The sequence below is a fragment of the Myxine glutinosa genome, chromosome 1, assembly GCF_964187855.1.
Source record: "Myxine glutinosa chromosome 1, kmMyxGlut1.1, whole genome shotgun sequence".
In the NCBI taxonomy this organism is placed as follows: domain Eukaryota; kingdom Metazoa; phylum Chordata; class Myxini; order Myxiniformes; family Myxinidae; genus Myxine; species Myxine glutinosa.
In genome coordinates, this window is record NC_136261.1 from 77,923,612 (window position 1) to 77,947,352 (window position 23,741).

General features: G+C 45.9%; 1 protein-coding gene across 1 annotated transcript in view; it reads left to right on the forward strand.

The window, feature by feature from the left end:
* The window catches only part of LOC137419195 (uncharacterized), a 112,673-nt gene extending 90,456 nt beyond the window's left edge, over positions 1-22,217 (forward strand). Inside the window, exons 2-4 of the mRNA XM_078771848.1 lie at positions 15,188-15,602; positions 18,393-18,501; positions 19,526-22,217. Coding sequence (XP_078627974.1) covers positions 15,188-15,602; positions 18,393-18,501; positions 19,526-20,139 — 1,138 coding nt within the window. The 3' untranslated portion in view covers positions 20,140-22,217. The remainder of the gene's footprint in view (positions 1-15,187; positions 15,603-18,392; positions 18,502-19,525) is intronic.
* Positions 22,218-23,741: the final 1,524 nt, after the last annotated feature.

The window sequence follows — 23,741 nt, forward strand, 5'->3', positions numbered from 1 at the left end:
TAACTATGGGGGACAGACTTTAACCTTTATTAAACTCACTTGACAGACTCAACCGCAACACTGCCCCCCTCCCTCGTCAGACTCGTGCCCGAGTCGAACCTACAAAAACTGGAATGACCGGTTTTGAGAAAGAGTTGGGACTAACTTTTAATTCCGGGTGACACTTAGATGTGATTCCCCATAACATTGACTCCAACCCGTGTATGTGACAGTTTTAAACACTAAATATGTCCCACCTACTGCGTTGAGTAGCTAACTGACAGAATCACGCCCACAATTAACCAAATTGCGGAATTAATTTCAAACGAAACATAAAGCCGGTGGGCAGCATTTTATATACAATCACAAAACCTAACCTTATTTACATTTCTATGACCCAGGACCTGTCCTTTTTGGAAAGAAGTTGGAGGGGAGAAAAGCACAGCAATGCACAAATACACATAGTCCGTGGGCTGAGTAGGGTTTACATGCACCCCCCCACAACTTAACTTCCCGGGTATGTCCATGTACCCCCCACCCGAGGGGTTAGGAAAAACCATCTTAACAGAAAAAAAACTCATTCCCAAGGTACCTCCCACTCATACTTTGATGTTACCCCCCCCCCCCCCCCTGTGTCAGTGATTTCCGAAAATTAGGGGTAGGCGAAATTCAAATGGCCATAACTTTTTACCTCGTCATCCTATGGTTGCATATGACCCCTCAAAATGTTTGTCCTGGGACACTCTTTACAATGATATGTGTTATATGCAAATGAGGTCACTAATGAGGTCACCAGAGGTCAAACTATGAGGGAATGAGTTTTTTTCTGTTAACATGGTTTTTCCTAACCCCTAAGGTGGGGGGTACATGGACATACCCGGGAAGTTAAGTTGTAGGGGGGGGGGGGGGGGGTGCATGTAAACCCTACTCAGCCCACGGACTAACAGTTATCAAAAGTTCGCATTTCACAATTCACATTTGCTGCTGTTATCCGGCATCTTCTTCTTCCTGCATCTTCTGTGTGCAATAAAACTTACAGTTCTTCTTTCCTAGCACACCAATAAAAAAAATGTACAAAAACACGTGTTCGTTTTATTTGCCAGCAGGGCCAACCCTATGTGGTCCAACTGTGTGACATTGATGCCACTCAAAACAAGTGGTCCGAAGATGCAAGGTGAGTCTGCAGCAAAGTGCTGCACAGCAAAGTGTAAGGCCACAAAACCTGTGGTCCATAATGTGTAATGTGGTAATGTGCAGCAAAGTGTCTGTGGCAGCAAGTGCTGCACACATGCAGCAAGGTTATAACAAATGACAGATATGGCAGCAAAGTGCTGCACAGTTCGATGTTGCTGCACAACTCCTCCTCCAAAGTGGGTCCAGAGGTGGTGGGAGAGACAAAGCACGGTCAGCAAAGCAGAAAGGGTGCAAAGGTACACATCAACACAAGGTAATGCAACGCGAGGGGCGCGGAGGAGCGAGCAGAGCAGACTCGTCCCTAACCGTCCGTACCCCCTAACGTCGGCTTACACTTACAGTACCCTAGCCCTTCCTTATATTTACAAATTCGTCACTACATTCTGTCTCCCATATCCCCCTCTAATTCCAAATTCGTCTTCCAATCCCTCCCAGGAAGGAAGAGATGGAACCAACACAATGTCACTCTACATCGTGATGCGTCTTACTCACCACACAGTTTCAAAGCCCTGGTGTGGAGTTCCGTTTCCCTTGGTGAATGGATGTGGATGGCGCGAAGGGAATTCTCTTCCTAACTACTCTAATGACATTAACTCACTTGCACTACCCGGGGTCATACCCTGCCAATTGGCCATCTTTACACTATGTGGTTCTAAAAACCAATTCCCATTGAAAACTCTGCGGTGCCCATGAATTTGGGTCTCACTCCCCAATTTTTCAATCTGTGCCCTTGTACAATTTTGGGGCTGGGTCGTGTGGCTCCACTGGCAGGTCTACCTACCTGCGCACCTCCGCCACTGAAGTCGCCACCCGAGCTTACCTGCTCCTGCGACTACCTAAACCAGGGAAGACCCCTCCTGGCACTCTACCCCTCTGATGCCCTCTCTGGCATTGGGCTACCCGGGTCCTTCTCTTGGATCCTCGGGCCCCACTGAACAACTACTCTGAACTCTAACTGGCTCCCGGAGCCTACCTGCGGCCTCACCTGGCCGACAAACTACCAGTGGCGGAGTGCTCCAATAACCATACGCACCAACAAAGCCCACACACCCAGCCATTTCATAGACTCATGCACCCAACCAAAGCACTACTTGCCACTTCCCGCACCACAGGTGTCAATATCCAAACAATTTACCTAAGCCCTCTACCTGGCTTTACACTACCCACCCCGGGTATTCGTGAATGGGTCCATCTCCCCCCATTCACTCCTTCGCACCATGCATTCCACACCTTCTATTCCCACACCAAGCATTCCACACTACTCATTCCACACCATTTATCTCGCACACCACTTTTCTCGCACACCAAATTCACACACCTTTTGTGCTCTTACACCTTTTCCCATACACTCCAACACAACTCCATCTGTCTCAATACACAATTCCTTACACACACAGCATCATCTAGCTGACTACTTCACCCTAATACTCGTGCTTCCCCGTCGTCCCGTTACACTATGCACTCCCTTCATCATTATCAACCATCTAAACTACCTACGTACCCTCTACCTTTACAAATGTCACTATTTACATCTTGTCTTCTAAACTCGTCTAAATCCCTAACAATTAACCTCGCCCGCCCTCGGCGAGCTTCGGTGTCCCATGGAGGTAACCATCCCTGGTCCCTACAAGTGCATTTCACTGCCATCCCCCCAATCTAATACTCATGAGCCCCGATGTGAGGAATGGTAAACTACCATTCCCCAACACTATCGCTATCCGTCCACTCCACTTGAGCCTCTCGGTGCGGAAATACATTTTCACAGCTCGGCTTCGAAAAGCCGAGTGATGCATGCGGGTGGTTGGTCTACTGTAGGTTGGGTCCGTCCGGCATTTTTGATCCAGGGGAGGAGGCTTCGTTGGGCCAAGGTTCAGAGCTCCATCCCTGCGCGAGGCCTTGCGGTCCCACGCACGATGGCCCAACCGCCCACGGTCGGAGCACCGCAGCCGCCAGGGGGCGTGGCTCCGATCTCTCCTACCCCCCCCCCCTTGAACCGTGCCGATTGCCTTTCCTGCCAAGGCGTGGCACCGACCATACAGGGCGGGGCCCTGCACGAACCGTGCACGCCGGTTCTTGTGAGACCGCCGCGGCAACGATCCCCGCCGGTCCCCGCTGCACACAAAGCACACAGCTCACTGAGGGCTCTCGTCGGCTATACGTCGCGCTAAACGCTACCCCGGTCTGTGTCGATACTCGAGCCACGTTCTCACACCTCACGACCCATTCCACTCTCACACACCTAGGCGTCCCCATACACTCCATGCATTCCATTACTGCACTCTCCTGTGCACACTCTTCTCTTGCACACTCATGTGCACACCACCCAGGCACACTCACGCCGTTCGCACACTCCATTATCACACTCCCTCGCGCACACCCTGGCACACTCATACCACTCACACACTCCTTTACACACTCTGTAACACCATCGTACATCGCACACCCTCACGCACACTCTTTTGTTACACCCTCAGTAACAACCACGGGTGTGCACTCTCCTGGTACACACCCAATCACTCGCTCTGGTGTGCACTCCTGCACATTCTCTACAAGACGCTCTGGTGTGCACTCTCTCTCTCACTCTCCTCGGCCATCACACACTCTGTTTCACACTCTTCTTCGACGCACTCTTCCCACTCACATTCCGTCATACACTCGCGCTCCGGTGCACACTTCTTTCGCACACATGCGCCATTCGCTCTCGTACACCACACAAAGGACCTTCCACGAGCGCCCGGGCTCCGTCTCGATCCGAAGCGCGCCAAAAACTTTCCCGCCAAACACATTCCTACTCACCTTGGGGACCTTCTTCTCCGGCAACAGGACCTGCAAACCTTTATTGGGGTTAGCAAGCCCGACATCACGGTGCAAATGCAAACTTTGTTCAGGTTCCATTTCTACCTCCCGTGATTCATATTCCAATTCTATCCCTGCCGTCTCTTCGGCCCCAATTTCAACTATTTCTTTTATTTCTTCTATTTCCTCGACGACTGTCCGCGCGCATAAAATTTCTTTTTTCAATTCGACGGCCGTCGGCTTTTCCACACCCCGAGTCGCGATTTCTATTCCCTCGGTCAATTTAGCCGCGCTCTGCTCTACCTCGCTCTCCCCGCGTTCCTCGCACCGCGTTACCTCATTGCGTCCCTTTGCGACCTCCTCGCTCAGCTTGCGCCTTATGTCCTTCCTCGCTTCTTTTATCTCTTTCTTCGACGCCACCCTCATTTTTTCCAATTCCCGGGTGGATTTGTCCCCAATTTCTTTCAATTGGCCACCCATTTCGCTTTCCAATTCATTTTTCACCTCTTCCAATTTATCACCCATTTTTTTAATGTCCCGGGTGGATTTGTTCCCCAACTCTTTCATTTGATTACTTTTAGCATCCATCTGTTCCTCTTGGATGTCCATTCTCCCATGTATTTTATTTATGTCATTCTTCTGGGCATCTATTTTGTTTTCCAACCCTTTTAACCCATCTTTCATTCCCTGGGTGGATTTGTCACTCATTTCCTTCATTTCTGCCCTTGATTTGTCCATTTTCACAGTTAGTCGGATTAGGAGCAATTCCAGGCCAAATGCGGCCGGCACAGCGGGCTCGGCTGCCGCGGCCATGTGTGAGGTGCCACCATTTTCTTCCCCTACTGCTGGCCCCTCATCAACATCCTCCTCTTCTCCCAATTCTTCCCCGTAGGTCCTGGGTCATTAATACCTCCTTATCTACCTCCTCTTCTAACCCCACCGGCATTCGATCGCTTTGGCTAGCCATGGCACAAATTTAATTTTGGATTTTAAAACTAAATTTCGTCCACTCGCAATTTCAAGTGCGTGAAGCACACTCCGGGTCCAATCCCACTCTCCTGACACCAATTGTTATGGTTCTCTATGCCGGCCTTCTTCCCCTTATCAAGGTGGGATTAATCCCCTTGTCTTTACTGGGCCTGGCAGAACCGAGACTTATTACGTCCCTTCCGGACACACGCGGCGTAGGGTTTCGGGACTACTTCATTTCCGATTCTCGGCGCACTCAAACCACTGTGTTACGGTTTTTAATAAGGTAAAATAGGGCGTGGCAAGAAATTCCTGATTCAATGTTCGGCAGGATGCAACGTAGCAGACGGGACGCGCAGGTGTAATACCCCTCCACTATTAACCTTGCCCTTGAGTGCGACAGTTTTAAAACACAATTAAGTATTGGTGTTTGCATGCTCGGGGATGCATTGCAATAGGATTTTATCCCAGCCATCTGCACTTGAATTAAGGATCACAGGGCTGATGATCGTGGCGCTAGCTCCTGTGTCCACAACGGCGTCTACCCCCACACCGGCAATTTTGCATCGAATTGTGAGGCTACCCGTTCCAATTTGGCCACAATGAATGACCTGTCACGTCAATGAGGGATCTTCTCCATCCCCTATCGCCGAACGCCGCCCTGCATGCTCGGCACCTTCTAGTTTCCCGGGCTCTGGCGGAGGGGGGGGGGGGGGGGGGGGTGTCTAAGGTCGGCCAGGCCGATCGATACGGGGCGGAGTTGAGGGCATCGGCTGAGCGGAGCTCGACACTCCCACGCACAGTGACCCAGCCGAACACAATTATAGCACCTCACCTGGTAAGGTGCTTGCCTCCGGTATTCCAAATCCCCCCCCCCTAAATGTCCGAATTGGTGTACTCTGCCGTGGCCCACCGGGTGCCACCACCGGGGCCGCCTGCCATGGTCCAGATCCCGCCAGGCGCCGGTCCACCAGCCTCTGGACCATGCTCTCCAGGTCAGGGCCCCCTAGGGAGGCCGCCACCCGTCACGGGCCCTACCTGACGCACCGCCACTGCGTGGCGCTCGCCTCCCCGGGCCAGGGGCCTCGCTGCCTCCCAACGGGTTGCAGCGTCGGCCGCCTGGCTCATGGTCTGCGGGCGCCACATGGCGAGCTGTTGTCGGAGCTCCAGATCCGGAAGAGCCTGGATAAAGTGATCCAGCGCCAGGCTTTCCTGGGAGCTCGCTGCCATGTCTGCGCGTGCGATTCCCACTGCACGGCGAATGCCATGGGCAAGCTCCCCTATGGTCTCCTGGGTCTTGCGTTTTCGCTGAGCAAGCTGAGCTTTAACAAGCTCGCTTTGCTGTTCAATGCCGAAACGATTAATTAAGGCCGTGCGGAGGGCTGGCAGGGTTAGAGCACCCGGTGGTAAAGCTGTCAGCACCTCCACCGCCGCGCCGTGCAGTGCCCCCACAAGGTGTACTCCACCTTCGTCCGGATTCCAACTGTTGCCCCTACATACATATTCAAACTGCGCCAGGTACGCCCTCAGATCACTTTTGCCGTCATACGGCGCGAGTGGGACCTTGTGGGTGCCCGATGGCTGGACCCCGTGCGTTGCTCCTTGCGGGGTTAGCACGGGGCCGAACCGTTCGGGCCCCCACAGCACACTATTCCCGGGGGGGTCTCGTGCATCCCCCGTCCCTCTGAACACTACCCCTGTCGGTGTTGATGCCTGGGTCGCCCCTCCGCAACCCGCTACCCACTCCATACCCGCACACCCTTGCTCACAAATACCCCTCACATTCCCCATAGTCAGACATCCTTGCACACACCCTCTGTCCACGCACTCTGCACCTGTCGCACACCTCACCAGCGGCCTTTCACGAACGCCCGGGTCTAGACCAACACCCAAGCTCACTGAATCTCCCCTCACACCATATACATTCCCGAGCATATCGCCACTCACCTCGGCACCTCTTCTCTTTCGCTCCTCCTCCGCCACCTGCAAACTCTTTATTTGGTCAGTAAGTACATCATCACGCTCTGAGCACAGACCTTGCACCAATTCCATCACCTCCTCCTTTATCTCCTTCTTCGTCTCCCTCCATCTCTTCTTAATTTCACTTACCCCCTCTTCCACTTCCTCTAACTTTTGTTTCACCTCCTTTATTTCCTGGTGCACCCCTTCAATTTCTCCCTCTAAGGCCACCTTGGTCGTTTCTATGTGCGTCCTGACTTCCCGTTCTTTTGTCTCCATTGCCTCGACCACCTCTTCTAACCTCTTCATCAGTCCCTCATGTACCGTCTGACATTCCTTCTTTGTCGCTATTAGTTCCTTCTTTATTTCCTTCTGGGTCGCTTTCAACCCTCCTATCACCGCCGTCTTCTTTTCCACCTGCTCCCCTAACTCCTTTTGTCCCACTGTCAGCTGCTCTACTCCCCGCGTCAGGTCTTCTATTCCCCCCTGTAACCTAGCCATGCTGTTCCTCACCTCTTTCTCCATGCGCTCCTCACCCCGCTTTACCTCTTCGCGTACCCCTGTGACCTCTTCGCTCACTCCGCGCCTTATATCCTCCCCCATCTCTCCTATTTCCTTTGTAGATGCCGCCCTCATCTGCTCCAAATCCCCCTTGTGGGTGTCCAATTTGGTTTCTAACCCGATTTTTACCTCCTCTATCTGATCCCCCATTTGTTTAATTTCCCGGGCGGATTGCTCCCCTATTTCCCTCAATTTGCCTTCCATATTGTTTTCTAACCCCGTTAAACCATTCTTCACCCCTTCCATCTGGTTCTCCTGGGCGGCCATCCTATTTTCCAACCCCGTTAACCCATCCTTCATTTCCCTGATTTGGTTACCCACGTCCTCCAGTTGGCCCCCCAATTTACCTTCCAGCCCTTCCAACCTGTTGTCTAACCCCACAAATTTGTTGTCTAGACCCTCAAATTTGGCTTCTAACCCCCTGATTTGATTTCCCATGTCATTTCTCAATTCCCCGATTTGGCTTCCCAATTTCTCACTGGTACCCCTTGCTTCGTCCCTCATTTCTCCAATTTGGCCTCCCAATTGCTCCATTTGGCTTCCCAGCCCCTTGTTCTTTTCAATCTCCTCACCCGACTTGACCATGAAGGCCTGCATTTGCACCATGAATAGGTCCCAGTTCATCGGTGCTGTGGGCGTGGCTGCCACAGCCATGTGCGAGCCACCATTTTGTGCGCCTCTAACCTCGTGCGAAGCGCCGCCATCTTGTGCGCCTGACACCCCCTCTACCACATCCTCGTCGCTCTCCTCCTCTCTCTCTCTCCCAATTCCTCCCTGGGGTCCTGGGTTACCTCCAAACCCTCTTCTTCTACCCCCACTGGCATCCGACCGCCTTGATCATCCATGACACGATTTAAATTTGGATGTTAATAAAAATTTTGGCCGCTCCAAAATTTGGACCAAATTTTTCAGATGGATAGAAATTTGGTTCGGGTCCAATCCCACTCCCAGACACCAATTGTTACGGATCAAGGGGACGAACTCCCGTTAGCAAGGGGGGGTTAGTCCCCTTGTCTTGTTAAGCTGGCCGTCCAACCGGTCCTGGGGGTATGACATCACGCCCGGTCAGCGCTGAATAGGGTAGTAGGCCAATCCTTCCTATGACCTAAGTACCAGCGCCTTCCGGTACGCGAGGAAATACTCCCGCCCGAGCCGCAGCGTAATAGATGTATTGCGCTGAGCGAAGCGAGCTGCGACGTGGGCCGTTAACAGAAGACTAAACCCGATTGTAAGCGGTTCGGCCGAAATCGCGCCACAGGTACTCAATTGGGAAATCACTAAAGCGATCGGACGAGAAAGAAACCAAAGAATAAGAAGGAACAGGGATTTATTAATTATTATACAAAAACCAAAGAAAGAGCAGCAGGGAACGAAAGTAATTCACAGAAGAAGAAGAAGACACAGCGCAATTCCTTAAAACAGTCTACTTAAACCCACAGGACAACACAAACAGCACAAACTCACATACACAAATGGGGAATTGCAGGCAGGAATGGCTGGAGGGATGAGAAGGGCAGACGGTCCACAGAGCTGGTGGCAGGGAGGTCCGGGGATCGCAGCACGACGTCGAGGTCCTGCTTGAGCGTCCACGCTCCGGCTCAGTGGTGAAAACCTGGTCGTCAGTGCTGGTTAGTATCGCCCACGAGCGTGCCGACTCTCACTCGCCGCAGGATGTTCGCGCCAAGAAATGAATGGTTGATCCTCTCTCCTCACTCATCTGCTTCTCACCGTGGCTCTTGAACCTCCTCACGCGTCTCTGCCTTCTCACCGTGGCTCTTGAACCTCCTCACGCGTCTCTGCCTTCTCACCGTGGCTCTTGAACCTCCTCATGCATCTCTGGTGGGGGCCTCGCGCCAAGGGTTTTATAACCACGCCCTTGGAACCCTCTCGAACTCACCAGACGTTTCTGGCCATGCCCTATCAAGCCATGCCCACCAAGCCCTGGTTGGTTGTTAAGGGCTCTCTGACTCCACCTTTGATGACGAGGTGGTGCCACGCCCGTGCTCTGGCGGCTCCTCCCCCCTTCTTGGCCTCGTGCATAATGGAGTTTGGCGCCAGGCAGCGAACGCTGCTGGGCGAGCAGAGGCGGTGCGATGCCCACGAAAACAGCCCAACTGTTACTGGCACTTTGAGTAGATGATTGGGGAACTGAAAGGGACCTATCTTATTTGATTGATGCAACGTAGAGTCAACTATTGGAAACACAGCCTTACCTGGAACACCTAATAATGACATAACTATAGAGAGGTCCTAAAGTGTCCTACATGTTGTACATGGACTAACTAAGGTGCAATCTTTAATTAACAGCCAATTAAGGGGACATGTACACAGGGGTCATTTATAAGGGAATTTACTACTAAATTTACATGCGAAGGTTCTAAAAACCGTAACAATATGTAGCAAGAAGTCGGTGATGCTTGCCTGTAATCATAAAGCTTCTGTTTATTATGTACCTATGCATGAAGCTCGGTTTGTTATTGCTTACAATGTGTAAGCATACCCCACTAGTAGTAAATAAAAGTAACTTCTTTAACGGGTCCAATTCATCCACCCTTCCTGTTAGCCTGCTGGAGAGGGATGTTGAACCCAATTTCTTCATGAACCAGCTGGCTAGGCCTGGCGTTTGACTGAAGGTGGTTGTAGTTGTTGCACTAATTAGTAATTTGTTCATTAGATTCGCAAAAGTTACCGTGTGATCTTTCACGTCCACCAAGTGATGCCAGCAGACGGGACACCAGGTGTAACGTCCACCCAAGGGATGTGAAACAACAGTGCAACACCAATCCCACAGTCAGGTCGAGAATGATACCCAGACTAGAGAGCTCCAAGGTAAGTGCATTCCTCTGCACCATGCTGTTAGACAATATAGTAAACAGAGAAGGCTAAAAAACTGTGAATGTTGGTGAATTCCCTGGTTTCTTTCGTTCTTCTTGGTCATATCGTTTTGCTTGCTCGAATCTACTTCTGTAGTCTTACTCTTCCTCCTCTTCCTTACTCACAAGGTGGGATGCTGAGGTTGGGATGTCGCGCATGTATGGTATGAGGGTGAGCATGTGTGTCGTTGGTTGTTTTCTCAATATTCGTGTTTTAGAAGGTGTAATGGCGTCTTCCCAGGTCTCGAAGTATCCACCTTCCGTTTCAGTAAGGCCTCATGATTCGTGGAGCAATTTGTGAAGTTTTGCTGTTCTAAAAGTTTTGTTCCGAGGGTTCTTTTTAGGATCGTCACTGAGCCCTGGACAGCTTCCAGCTGTAGTTTGTTTGTTTAGTCATATACCCAGGGATGGTTTTTAAGATCTCCGCAAGGTTCCTCTTTATCATTCCCGTTGCTCCAATAATCACTGGTACAATTTTGTCGCTCTTCAGCATCCAGGATCTTTTCACTTCATTTTTGAGGTCTTGGTATTTGGTTATTTTCTTGATTTTTGCGTGGTTTAGGCCAAAATCGTTGCAAACGGACACCCCAATTAGCAATGCCTTATTTTTTTTTTTTTTTATACCTAAGTACTATATCCGGTTGCAATACTTTGTTTTCTGTGTTCATGCTCCATGGGATTGTCAGGTCATACGTGAGCGTTATTTCTTTATTTTCAATGATTGCTTTTGGTTCATGTTTCCCTGAGTTTTCTTAAACTGGGGGATATTGGCATTTTTACAGATGTGCCAGTGGACTACTCTCGATACTTTGGTACTTTGTGTTTGTGGTGTTTTTAATTTTGAGATATTTTTAGATATTTTTTTTTCACATTTGGACGAAATTGGACGGATTTGTCATTTGGACGGATTTTCACCTTTTTCACATTTTCACATTTTTTTTTTCACATTTGGACGGATTTCGACGATTGTTTTGGATTTGGATTTCACATTCGAGATATTCCGCCCCCCCCCCACCCACCCTTCCCACGCCTCCTCCCCCCAAGCCCTCTCCCTCCCACAGATCTCCCGATGTACCTGTTCTCTGCTGTTGTACTTGTGTGCTTCCCTCTCTCTCCCCATCTTGTCTCCCGCTCCCTTCCCTTTATTGTATGTTTTGTGTCCGTTTTTTTTTGTGATTGATGTTAGCTCTTACACGAGCCTCGATCTTGTATACAAAAAAAAAATCGTATTACATGCTACTCAAAAATAGACCGTAGTAAACCCATATTCGTGTTAAAAGATCGGCCTTTAAAACCTACCCTTATGAAGAGGGACAGACATCTGTACAAACACACAACCTGACATTGTGTTTTATATGGTAGATGTTATTACCCTCTCGATTTTAATTATCTAAGGAATGTTGTTGAGAGCATCATTCCTTCTTATATTATTGAATCCACCTTTTCAATCCCACCAAAGCTTCATGCAATCGACATCTTTCTGAGCTTCCACATTTCTTTTTAGCGCTTGTTGTCTTTACTCTCTCTCTCTCTCTCTCTGTCTGTGTGTGTGTGTGTGTGTGTGTGTGTGTGTGTGTGTGTGTGTGTGTGTGTGTGTGTGTGTGTGTGTGTGTGTGTGTGTAACCGAGTTATATTGGAGTATTATTTTGAAATCTCAAACCTTTTTCTGTATAATTTTGTTGTACGAAGCCTTTTCCTTCATATTAAAAATTTTGAGGGCGGAATAATTGTTTTCACACCCGGGCAATGGGCTGCCACTTGTTGAGTCGTTTGTAACATCATGCTCTAAAAGTCTTTTTTTAGGTCTGAATTGAAGGGTTGGATCTCCTTGATCAATATCGAGTTCCCAGGGACTGGATTAATTAGGCATGGAAATGTGTTTTTTTTTTTTTGTTGTACGGTCGTAAAGTAAGTTTTAAAAAACCATAATAAAGTTTGCCTGCCTACGAAGCGAAGTCCTGGCCAGGGAGGCCGTGACGTCATATTGAAAATAGCCAATAGCGAACGTCAAGGGGTGGGGACTTTGACCGTTTTTGAAAAGCCGGACCAACGAGGCGGAGCCATCAATCGGACCGGTGAACGTGTCCAGGACAACATCACGGGGCGGTAAGTCGGAGCCGTGCGGAAACCTTGATGTAGCAATTGTCCTTACCATATCTTTATATATATATATATATATATATATATATATATATATATATATATATATATATATGATACAAAATTCATAAACATGGGCATTTGCTTTGACTATCGTATCTCGTTCCGACAACATTTTGAACGCTCCTCGTACAGTTTACTTTACTGTCATTATAATAATAATATAAGTGCCATGACAAGGAACTGAGACACAGGAGGAAGCCATTAGGTCCATTAAAGCCTGTGCTTGTTATTATCGACCTATGGTGCTTTGTCCGTGCTCTGTACTTTTTAAATGGTGAACCTCAAGCAAGGAAGCAGCAAATCAATTTTAAAGTTATTGGTATATGACTCGGCTGGGATTCGAACCACCAACCCCCCAAACTCAAGAGCAGACGTTCTAACCATTACACCTGGTATAAGTTAATCATTGTACCAGTTAATTCTAACTGACAAAGTTAACAAACGATTTCTTGTTTGTTCGTCCACGCATGTTCGTCTACGTCTACATATGTGTACGATGCTCATGAAGCGAAGTTAAAATCCCACAAACTTGTCGGGTTTTTTGCGCATTGTCTACTAATGTCCACGCAATTCATGTAATATACTCTAATATCTTTGTCCTGCACCTCATTTTTCTGCAAGCTCCACCAGGAACGTTAGGTCAATGGATACAACCCGTTCCGATAGAAAGAAGCCACTTAATGTTTCTCGAGCACCTGGCCGAACAACATATCCGGTTTACAAAACACCTTTGCCAAAACACCAGATTCCAACGTCTCGGCCAATCATGCGTGAGAAACAAACCATGTACATCGGTAATATATATATAATCATGACGTTTTACGAACTCATTATTAGTAGTTCTAAATGCTTCACAATATTTCATAGTGTAGTATATGGTATCGGTTGATACAGTAGATTACAGTCTTATTCTAGTAGTATAGTGTTACGCAGTTCAGCATCTATTTTTCTATGTTCGGCATTTGTTGACATTTAAAAGTCGAGGCTCATGGAAAATCTTACCTTTAAACTTTAAAGACAACAAACAACAACAACAGGCATTTTAAGGCCATTTTCCCTGCAAGAGCGGGGGGTCCCATGACAATCTTCTCCATTTTGCCATATTTTCTGCATCTCCCCTTGTTAAAATCTTAACTTTAAAGGTTGGTGGAATATTGATAATAATACAGTAATATTATTAATAATAATACGGTGGCCGTGACTTGCCATGGAGGATCTGCTGCGCAAATAACAACACTGATAGAACAAGGAGCGCAGGAACCTGGTGTTAAAGGATAATCAAGACCAGAGCACTTGCTACCCGTGCAGTTTAGGCAGGAATTTGTAATATGATTGATGTTAGCTCTTACATGAGCCTCGATCTTGTATCCCCCCAAAAAATAAAAATAAATCTGTTCATGCTGCCGGCGATGACTCCCCTCCTCTTCACGAATGAAACCGTGGGGATTTTTAGCATCCAGCAACAACCAGGGCTGGCAGACTCGTCCTCCGGCGTAACGTCCTTTCGATGGATGGCAGGCGGACGGCGCACGGACGATGGACGGTGCACACATTGATGCATCGATCCCTGCTCGCTTAACACCAGGACGACAGTTTAAAGCTGAGTCAAGAGTAGAACACAAGTTAAACAGCTTAAAGAATAGTACACACATCTCCAGGCTATCCCGCAAGCCCGAGGTAGGTGTAATACTTATACGTAGCGACAGTCAGATGAAAAGGAATGTCTGTGTTTGGTACTTCAGGAAGAATTTTTTTTAAAGTTTATGGAGATGTTATTAATTTTTTTTTAAATTTTAATAAAGCATTCTCATGCCAGGGTGCTCGGTGGTGACCCATTCCGTGTCGTCACACTGGCGACCTCGTATGCCCCATCTGAACGGTGTTGCTATTCAAAAGGCAGGATCCGTTAGAGCACTCTGACAAATCGCCAGATTTTACTTGAAGGAACTTGTTGGATATTTAGCTGAAGCGTATTCATAACTACCGTGTCGATTTGCCAAATTGCCTCGTTAGAATCCCTCCTGGCATGTAACCTCCGAGACACCGAAGGTGAGCCTCCACTGCGAACTTGCATCGATATGCGGTATGTGAAAGGATACAACACTGGTTAAAATAACAAAGTAAAATTAATCTTTACTTAACTTTTACAAGTTGAAGTTTTTCGTCAATAAGTCTAAAATAAATTGCCAGTGATCTATAAAGGTTCAGGTAGGTACATTTCAGTACTGGTTCAGGTTCAGTTCAGGAACACAAGTCCCATGTACGACAAGGGCATCTGATGTCTCCTAATGTTATTGTTCATCTTTGTGACTTATATAAAACAACACACACATTTTCATGACTTTTTTTTTTTTAATGAAAATATTTTTAATGTTTTAAAAATTTGTATTCCATAAATGTATTTATTTAATTATACATGTGTATGTATACATCTGAAGAAGATGCCGGTGTGTGCCACGGTTTAGAATAGGTACACCGTATCCCTGCATGTCATAAGAGGCGACTAAAGGGGTTGGCATCAGGAAGGGCATCCGGCCATAAAACATTGCCTCAAAAAGGGAACCATGATGATTGTCATGTGGCCCGCAAGGGTAACCCCCGCTTTAGCAGGGAAAAATGGCCTTAAAAAGGAAATGCATATACATCTGAAGAAAGATATTATTTTAGCATTCTTTGTTTTTCTTCTCATGTAGTTCTGCACCACTGACGGGATCCATGGCTGAGACGCGGGTAAACGGGGTCACCTCGTTCAGCACTCGCTTCGAAAGCCCTACAGCAAGTCCCACCGATATTCCACCCAACGAGATTCCCGCTCCGCCCACCGAGACTCACCTGTCGCCTCGTGCGGACGAATTGAAACGGGAAGCCACACCCATCCCGCGGGCTGTACCCAGGTTACCAGATGAGGCCCCGCTCCCCGTATCACGCCGTCTCGCCCGGACCCCGAAGTGCGCGCGATGCCGCAACCACGGCGTGGTGTCGTGCCTCAAGGGCCACAAGCGACAATGTCGCTGGAGAGACTGCGCATGCGCAAACTGCCTGCTCGTGGTGGAGCGGCAGCGAGTGATGGCTGCACAGGTGGCTCTCCGGAGGCAGCAGGCTGGACAGGTGTGGAAATGTGCGCTGTTCATTTGTGCGATTAAAAATATTGGTTAAATATCATGGTAACTGCTTATGCCTGATTTGTCAAGGTAAATTATAATTTGTAACTGTGCTGATTTTTTTGAATTGCTGAATTGTTACTAAAGGTGTTTTGTTCAGTTGAGTATCACCCCCATCAAACATGACAAGTAAAAAAAAATAAAGCTTTCCTCCTATTGCAGAATCACCTTTGATTTGTTTGTATCTCAAACAAATGCCTCTCACACCAGTTTGTGAAAATTTTCCAATACATCATTTGTCATTCCACGAATCACCTGACGAATTCCACGAACATGTGATGAAAAAAAAATTACACTCATCTTTACAATTTCATGAATCACTACAAAGCCCCAAATCCTCATTCCGCAACTATAAAAAGTTACTCACTAAATTCATCGTCCGTCGTCAAAAAACAAAATAATTAAATGTATTGCAATCTACCTCCAAACATGAAATACGACACCTCACAAAACGTTCCGGACAAGACTCGACCAAGGTTTTTGGGAACGACAATGAGGGTTATGGCCCTGATTCCTGCCACGGAATTTGTGCCCCTCAAAAACAGATATTTTAGAAAGGTGAGGAAAAAAGGAGGCGGGTAGAGGCTGTGGGGAATAAAATAGTTGACTCGGCTATGTAAATGTGATAGGTGAGTACAGCATATACCTAGCTTCAATGTACCTGAATTATTATCTACTACTAGTATAAAAGCCCGTCAAAAATGATGGGTCGGAACAGTTTGTTCGACAGTGCAGCCTCATGAGCGTGCCAAAATCTGAAGCCTCGGCCTAGTGTCAGGTGTGCTTATATCTTGTCTTTTAAATTAGATATCATACAGATGTAAATGAACACTCGTTTTACTCTGCGCGTGTTGCACTGGACAGGTGTGCTATGAATTTCACCTCCCTGCACCTTGTATTTATTGTTATTTTTAAAAAAACGCTTCTGTGCACTGCCCTTGAGGCTTGATTTGCAAGCCACCGTCTACAATTCCAATTAAAGAGACATAATTACTCTTTTATGGAAAATGTTTTTAGAGTTTGTTTTATCCTCAAAAATAGACCGCAGTGAACCCATATTAGTGTTAAAAGATTGGTCTTTCAAACCTACCCTTATGAAGAGGGACAGTTGCGGATCTGTACAAACACACAAACTGACATTGTGTTTTATATTGTAGATGTTATTACCCTCTCGATTTTAATTATCTAAGGAATTTTGTTGAGAGCATCATTCCTTCTTCTACTCTTGAATCCACCTTTTCAATCCCACCAAAGCTTCATGCAATCGACTTCTTTCTGAGCGTCCACATTTCTTTTTAGAGCTTGTTGTCTTTAGATTCTCTCTGTCTCTCTCTGTCTGCCCAATTGAATGACCATTTGACACAACTATGGTTGTGGAGCCAACATTCGGATAAAACTTTGAAGCCTTGATCATGATCCGTGCCCAGGTGATGATCCTGATGGTCATTGAATCGTGTACTCAATCGGCTGAAGGAATTCTTCAAATCTCTGTCTTTATTCCATTTATTTTTTTTACAGATTTCTCTTTCTCACTCTCTTTCACTTTCTCTCTCTCCCTCTGTCCATTTCAAGGTGACATTTTCTTTGGTGGTTAAGGCGAGATCTTTCATATTGATTCCTCTCTGATTGAGGATTCTATTCCCCTTCTCAATGCAGCAGATTTGTCATTCTGCTAATAATAATGTCCAAGATGAAGAATTGTTGACATATTCTCATTAAATCAACTAGTGAGGTACCCGTGCTATGCACGGGTGGGAGGCCAGAAGCAAACAGACAATGCAGAAACGGCGAATGCTAAAGCATGAAACCAATAAATTCCACATTCCTGTAGCACCTTCAGTCACACGTAAGACATGGACAGCAAGTTCGTGAAGGACTTACATGAAAAACGTACCCGTTCGCAAACAAACGGGTACGTTTGTTCCATACCCAGTCAATGGTGAATCTGCATATTATGGCAATCCACGAATTTCACGTTTAGAAAGTAGAAACCCTCGCGGCATTTCGTCATTCACTTGAACTCGATATCTCTTTTTTCATTCCAAACAGCATAACTCCAATCACAAATTAAATAACATTCATGTAAAAAATAAACTTTTAACAACATTTGTGACATAAACAAATATTTAAATCCTGATGTGAAGTTCCGTACGGGTGGGTGAACACAATTACGAATTCAAAATCATAATTGTATTCACTCAATTCCAATCGTAAATTGATACTTTAACAAAATACTGTTTCAAATGACGGTTGTATTGGGATATTATCAAACCAGCTCATTGCCGTAATCTGTCCACTTCCGCATTCGCGGCAGGTTCGTTGCGGTACCCTGGACAATAATGTTATGCGGGAGTCCAAACCTAAAAATGCTGGAGACCAAAGCTGAAATTGGATAAACAATATAGCCCATTTTACTCCAGGGGGTCCCAGGATTATCCACCCGAAATATCGTTGCGATCGGTTCAGCCATTTTTGCGGTACCTGGGAACAGACGGACAGACATTTGGTGAATTACAGTAAGATTATCATGCTTTGTAATGTTGACTTGCATGCAATAGACATGAAGTTGTGACGTATGCTCATCTCTCAAAGCAGATAACTTCTATTGCCAGAATAACCAGCATCCCTTAAGCTCAAATAATGTGTACCCAGAGTTTTAATGCTGAGAATATATATTTGAAAATATGAAGGAAACAGACATGTACATAAGAACCCTTCCTTTTATGCATACTCTCAGTTGCGGAAGGGTCTGCAGTTGGACCCCAGCGAAGGACATACACAACGAAGACATCCTCCTCCAAGGACCCTCAAACCTCCTACCTTGCTGGCTAAAAGTATCGTAGAAGGTAATTATAATCTTGATTTAGAAAATGTGACAATGTGTTGAAATTCAATTTTTTTTTATGTTAGAGACTGCTGTTCCACCTTAAATTAAATGATTAGATGCATGATAATGAAATCTTTGAAAGAAGATTTTCATTTGGTGAAGAACTTGGCATAAAAGTTATTTGTGATCCTTAACGTTCGTAGGTTATCGTATGAAAGTCGATGACCTAATTTGCACCTGATGGGTTTTGACTTTCTTGTTTTTAGGTTATGCTGTTTTTCCCAAAGTTACAAAATTTGTAAAGTTATCCTAATATAATTCACAAGCATTTCACAGTAATGTGATGAAGAATCACTCCATCAAATATCTTTTCCTCCCATACAATTCTCATAGCCAAACTTCCTTGGTTATACATCATCTGTTATATTCGTTCCTTATTGATTGTGTCATTCTTTTTTTGACAATGATTCATAAATCATGTCCCAATTTGCTTTCTGCCCCCCTAAACAATTATTTACTCTGTACCCTTAAAACACAGAGAGAGAAAGCGAGAGAGAGACAGAGACAGAGAGCTGTTGTAACCTTTGAACTGTTGAATCTGGGTTACATTTTCAACCTGACTATAAACTGTATGGTTGATGCTTAGCAGGCTGGATATTGATTCACAAACAGCAAGGTCCCTCACCCTTTGCATAGGGGATAAGATGGGAATCTATCTGCTAGCATTGCTTGGTGTAATTTAAAGACCTCACGGTGTCTTTCACAAAGAGTCAACTAAGTATCGCCTTACCCTAAACAAATTACAAATTGTTGCCTAAATGTCTGGCAACAAGAGGTCTGATCTTCTCAGGTTACTCTGCTTGCTATCTCAGAGTTAAGTGGGTGCTTTGCTTGTAGCAATTCCTATACTACAAACAAATTCACACTCGCAGGTGTTGTCATGTCATTTGTAAATGTCCATCTTCGGCTATGAAGGGTCAACCATCACGTAGCCTTAACCATTCCTTCTCCCCCTCTTTATCTGCCTCAAATCCTTTACCCAGGCCTTCACACTCACAACAGTCTGTTTGACTCTGCGACTTTCTGCTCAACACCCCCACTACCTCCTCCCTTGAGCACACGCATGCGGAAGCGACGTGCCTTTGCAGACAAAGAGCTTGAAAGCGCCATGCTCTGCCACGAACTTGCCACCACTCCACTCATTCAGCCACTTCACTTCTTGCCTCCTATCCCAATGCAAGGCTTTGTTCTGCCCAAACCAATGCCTGCCTCTGTTACTTGTCCCTTTAGCCTCAGCCAGCCATGGGCCAAAGGAGAAAGCACAGCAATTGAAAGACCGAGTATTGTAAGTCTTGCAGCGCTGCGACCGGGTGGCTTAACATGGCCTGGCGTCTTTAGCAATCAAGGCACATTGCAACCTTCAGCCTTTTCTCCTCTTGCTGCCTGGCAAACAGACAGGGAGCCTTGCAAAGACTTTACAACTCTAGGACCATCGAAACCTCTAAAGGTTGCTTCGAGTGGTAACAAGCTGCCTGGTATTGGACTACGATGTCCAGAGTCTGCCAGCAAAGGTGCTTCCAAGTTGCCATTTTCCATTGAAGCTTTGTTGAAGGACAAGATTGTGACGCTGCATACATACAGACCTGCAGTACAGTAATTTATAATATTACCAGTCTGGTTTTCCTGCCATTTGTACCATTTGGTGTGAAGGATGCTATCGTCCACCGAGCTGCCATATCATCAACACGTACGATGTTGGCATGTCAACACGCATGTGTCGAACCCACTTCAATGGTCCTGTTATGCCCTGGATGTGCTGAGTACTCTATAGTACAGTTGGTAACTCAACAGAAAAGGCATGGTGAAAGGCCTGTGTCATCTCTGATATGTCGATGCTTGATTTTACCCGCCCTCTTATACTCCACGGCTTGTAATTGCTTGCATTGCTGGAAAAACTCCTCCTGAGATATGCTTTCCCACAATTTTCTTCTCAATCGATACAGGATAAATCACTTTCGGTGTTCAAAGACCAAATTCAATAGATATATGTATTGTTTATTTCGAAAAATGTTCGTTTGCACATTTTCCAGCAAGTCAAACAAAATCGATGTTTAATGACCAATATCGGGTTTTATGATTGGATGTCGATATGCGATATGAATATCGAATGTTCTTCTCTCGCACACCGCAATTTGTCTTCTGCGAAATCTGACATTGTGGAAGAGCGAGGCAACAGCCTGGGAAAAGGGCAACGAATACATTGACAGTGGGGCAGTGATGGAACAAGCAGGGGAATGAATGAATAGTAAAAGAGGAAGTTGGAGGGAACACAACACAAGAACACGTAGCCCAGACAAGGACACATTAAAAAAGACAGTTCCACAACCAGGTATCCTCACATTTAGAAAACAGCCTCAAAGAGCAGAAAGAGATGTTGTGGGTCTGCAAAGGTGCCTGGAACCTGAAATTAGCTCGACAAAGATCCAAGAACCGGAAGTGAACGCGCAAAGAAACCCAAAATTACGCACAATAGTCCAGAAAACTGATCGCTGAACCACAAAGGAATGTTTGTCCTTTTCTATGTCGTTTCAAACAGTGTCACATTTTCTTTGGAACATTGGTCTGGATTTTTGGCTCTGAAACCTTAAAAAGAGGAAATCTTTTTGACTTTCCAACCTCTCGCTCCAGTCGAAACTGAGCGTGTGCAGATCTGAAACCCCAGTTGTTATGAGACACAGTGGAAAACGTCTTAAAACAAACTCACCGAATATTTAATTGTTCCACCGATTGCATTATTGCCTTGATTTCGAGTGCAGTTAATTTAATTAATTAATTAAAGAAATGCAAGTCATCGGCCACAAACACCGGCAACAATATTGGCATCTTTGGTCCACAAATTGTCCAAAAATATGAGATCAACTTTTTTTCAGTTGCATTCATGTATTTCTACCTCCACTCGAGCTTTCCGCCATTTGTTCGCAGGCCTAACGAGCAAGAAGGCGTAACGAAATTCCACCCGAGCCGGAATTTTATTTCAGGGATGCGAATTGAGTGTTCAAACATCATAGAGACTGTAGTTTCCGGTTGAAGTCATCGAGAGCTTCACACGTTCAGGTGAAAGACCTATAACGATGATCCCATGATGACCGAAAGCAAAATGTGTGGAATTTTGTGCTCACGCACACGGCGGGCCGTGAAAAGTGAGCAGCCTCGGCCATTGGAAGGCCGTTTCAAACATGTGCTTCACATCATCTCCACAGGTGTTCACATCAGGTTCTCTTTTTTTTTGCTTTTTTTTTTTTTTTTTGCCTTTCCCCGCACTCTCTGCGTGTGGAGATACTATGACCCCCGGAGCTTTGAAACACACGCGTGACGAAAGCGTTCGTACATGATCTCTTTTGTGTTTTATTTATTTATATATGTATGCGCTGATGTAGGTTTTTTTTCTTTCTCCATTGCCACATCTCCCTCGTGTAACCGCGCATAGCTGCAAATCACCCATGCTGTCAATACAAACTGCAAGATTTGGGTTTTTATGAGTGGAAACGTTTTGCGAAAACTCCATCAAAAGCTTCTGGGATTCTGGTGTGGAGTTAACAGGCCACAATGTCTGTGACTTTGCGCAGGAGGTTGCTATGCACCCATATACCAATGATGTCATTTGGGATGTATGTATGTAAGTATGTATTGTATGTATATGTATGCAGCACATGTACATGAATATTTATGGACAATATAACCACTTCCTGAAAAGTTTGGCCTTTTGTTTCTTACTTCATTTGCGGAGGTTTCCCTTTTTTTATGGAAGAGGGAGCGCGAGGTGGGTGCTTCAAAGTTCACCCCCCAAACACCTGGCTCAGGCATTAAGGCATTACATTGGCACAGTGCAGGTAACGAACTTAAAGCGTCTTGAAGTGTCACGTCGACCTGGATTTTCAAATGAATAAAACTTTTAGTCCCTTTTTAGAAGGTTCAGCCGCGTGTAGCCGTACTGCGTGAAAGCACATTCCTTGCTATACCTGCTGCGTCATGGATGGGGGCATGACCCCACAGCTGATTCAGAACCACTGCAGATCAGAGCACCAATTTAAATTTTTGCCGGTGTGGTGGCACACAATAGTATACTTTTCTTTGATAGATATTGTATGTTTGATGCCTTTACGTGACGTGTACAAGCAGACAGTACAGCTCGATTTGAGGTACTCTCTTCAGGATGGTTAAAAGTTCTGCCTGCTGGTGGTTTATCGTAGGGCAGGGAATTTAACCAGAAGAGATTGAAGTACAAAGCGAATGTGACACCTGAACGATATATCTAGGTAAGTGAAATAATCTGCACACTTCTGTTGCATTTTAGGTGAACAAGTCATGCAGGAGCAGAAGTACCTCGATATTAGCCCATGCTGGTCGTCATATATATATATATATATATATATATATATATATATATATATATATATATATATATATATATATATATATATATATATATATATATATATATATATATATATATCATTCCCTTTGCACCTTGACGAGATGCATAGGGCTGCCGAAGCGATTTCCTTGGTTAATGGGCACAATACTGGACGGGTCACCACTCAAACAGAGGATACCCAAATGGCTCATTCATCCCAGCAAGCTGGTACTCAATTTGCCAACTCCAGAAGGATCACAGGTTGATTCAACCCCCCTAGCATTAATTCAATGATCGACTGGGATTCAAACTCAGGATCCTAGGATCCCAAGCCGGCACCCTAACTGCTAAGCTAACACCAGGCTAATATACTCGTGTATTGGCATATGTACATATATATATATATATGTTATTTTTTAACGTATATATATTGTTACGGACCGTGGATAAGATGTTCGTTTTGCCGAGCGGAGGCCCCGCGGCCCTAACAGTTACCCCGACTAACCCGATTCCCGAACGTTGGCCGGATCGCGCCACAGATATTCAATAGGGAAAAGACTAAGGCGACACGGATGTGAAGAAGAAGAAGAAGACAAAAAAGGTTGGAAATACGAATATAATTTATTTACTATTTACAGACTCAAAAAAACCAAGGAGAAGGAAAGATAATAAAATAATGTACAGAAGATATTAGAGACACAGTGCAACGCTAGCTTATACGAGCTTAATTAAATACCCAGGGACAAAACAAACAGAACAAACTCACGTACACAAGAAGGGTGGAAAGGCAGGAGGTGGATGGCTGGAGGGAAAGGAAGGTCCAAGGGTGCTGCAGCACGATCGGC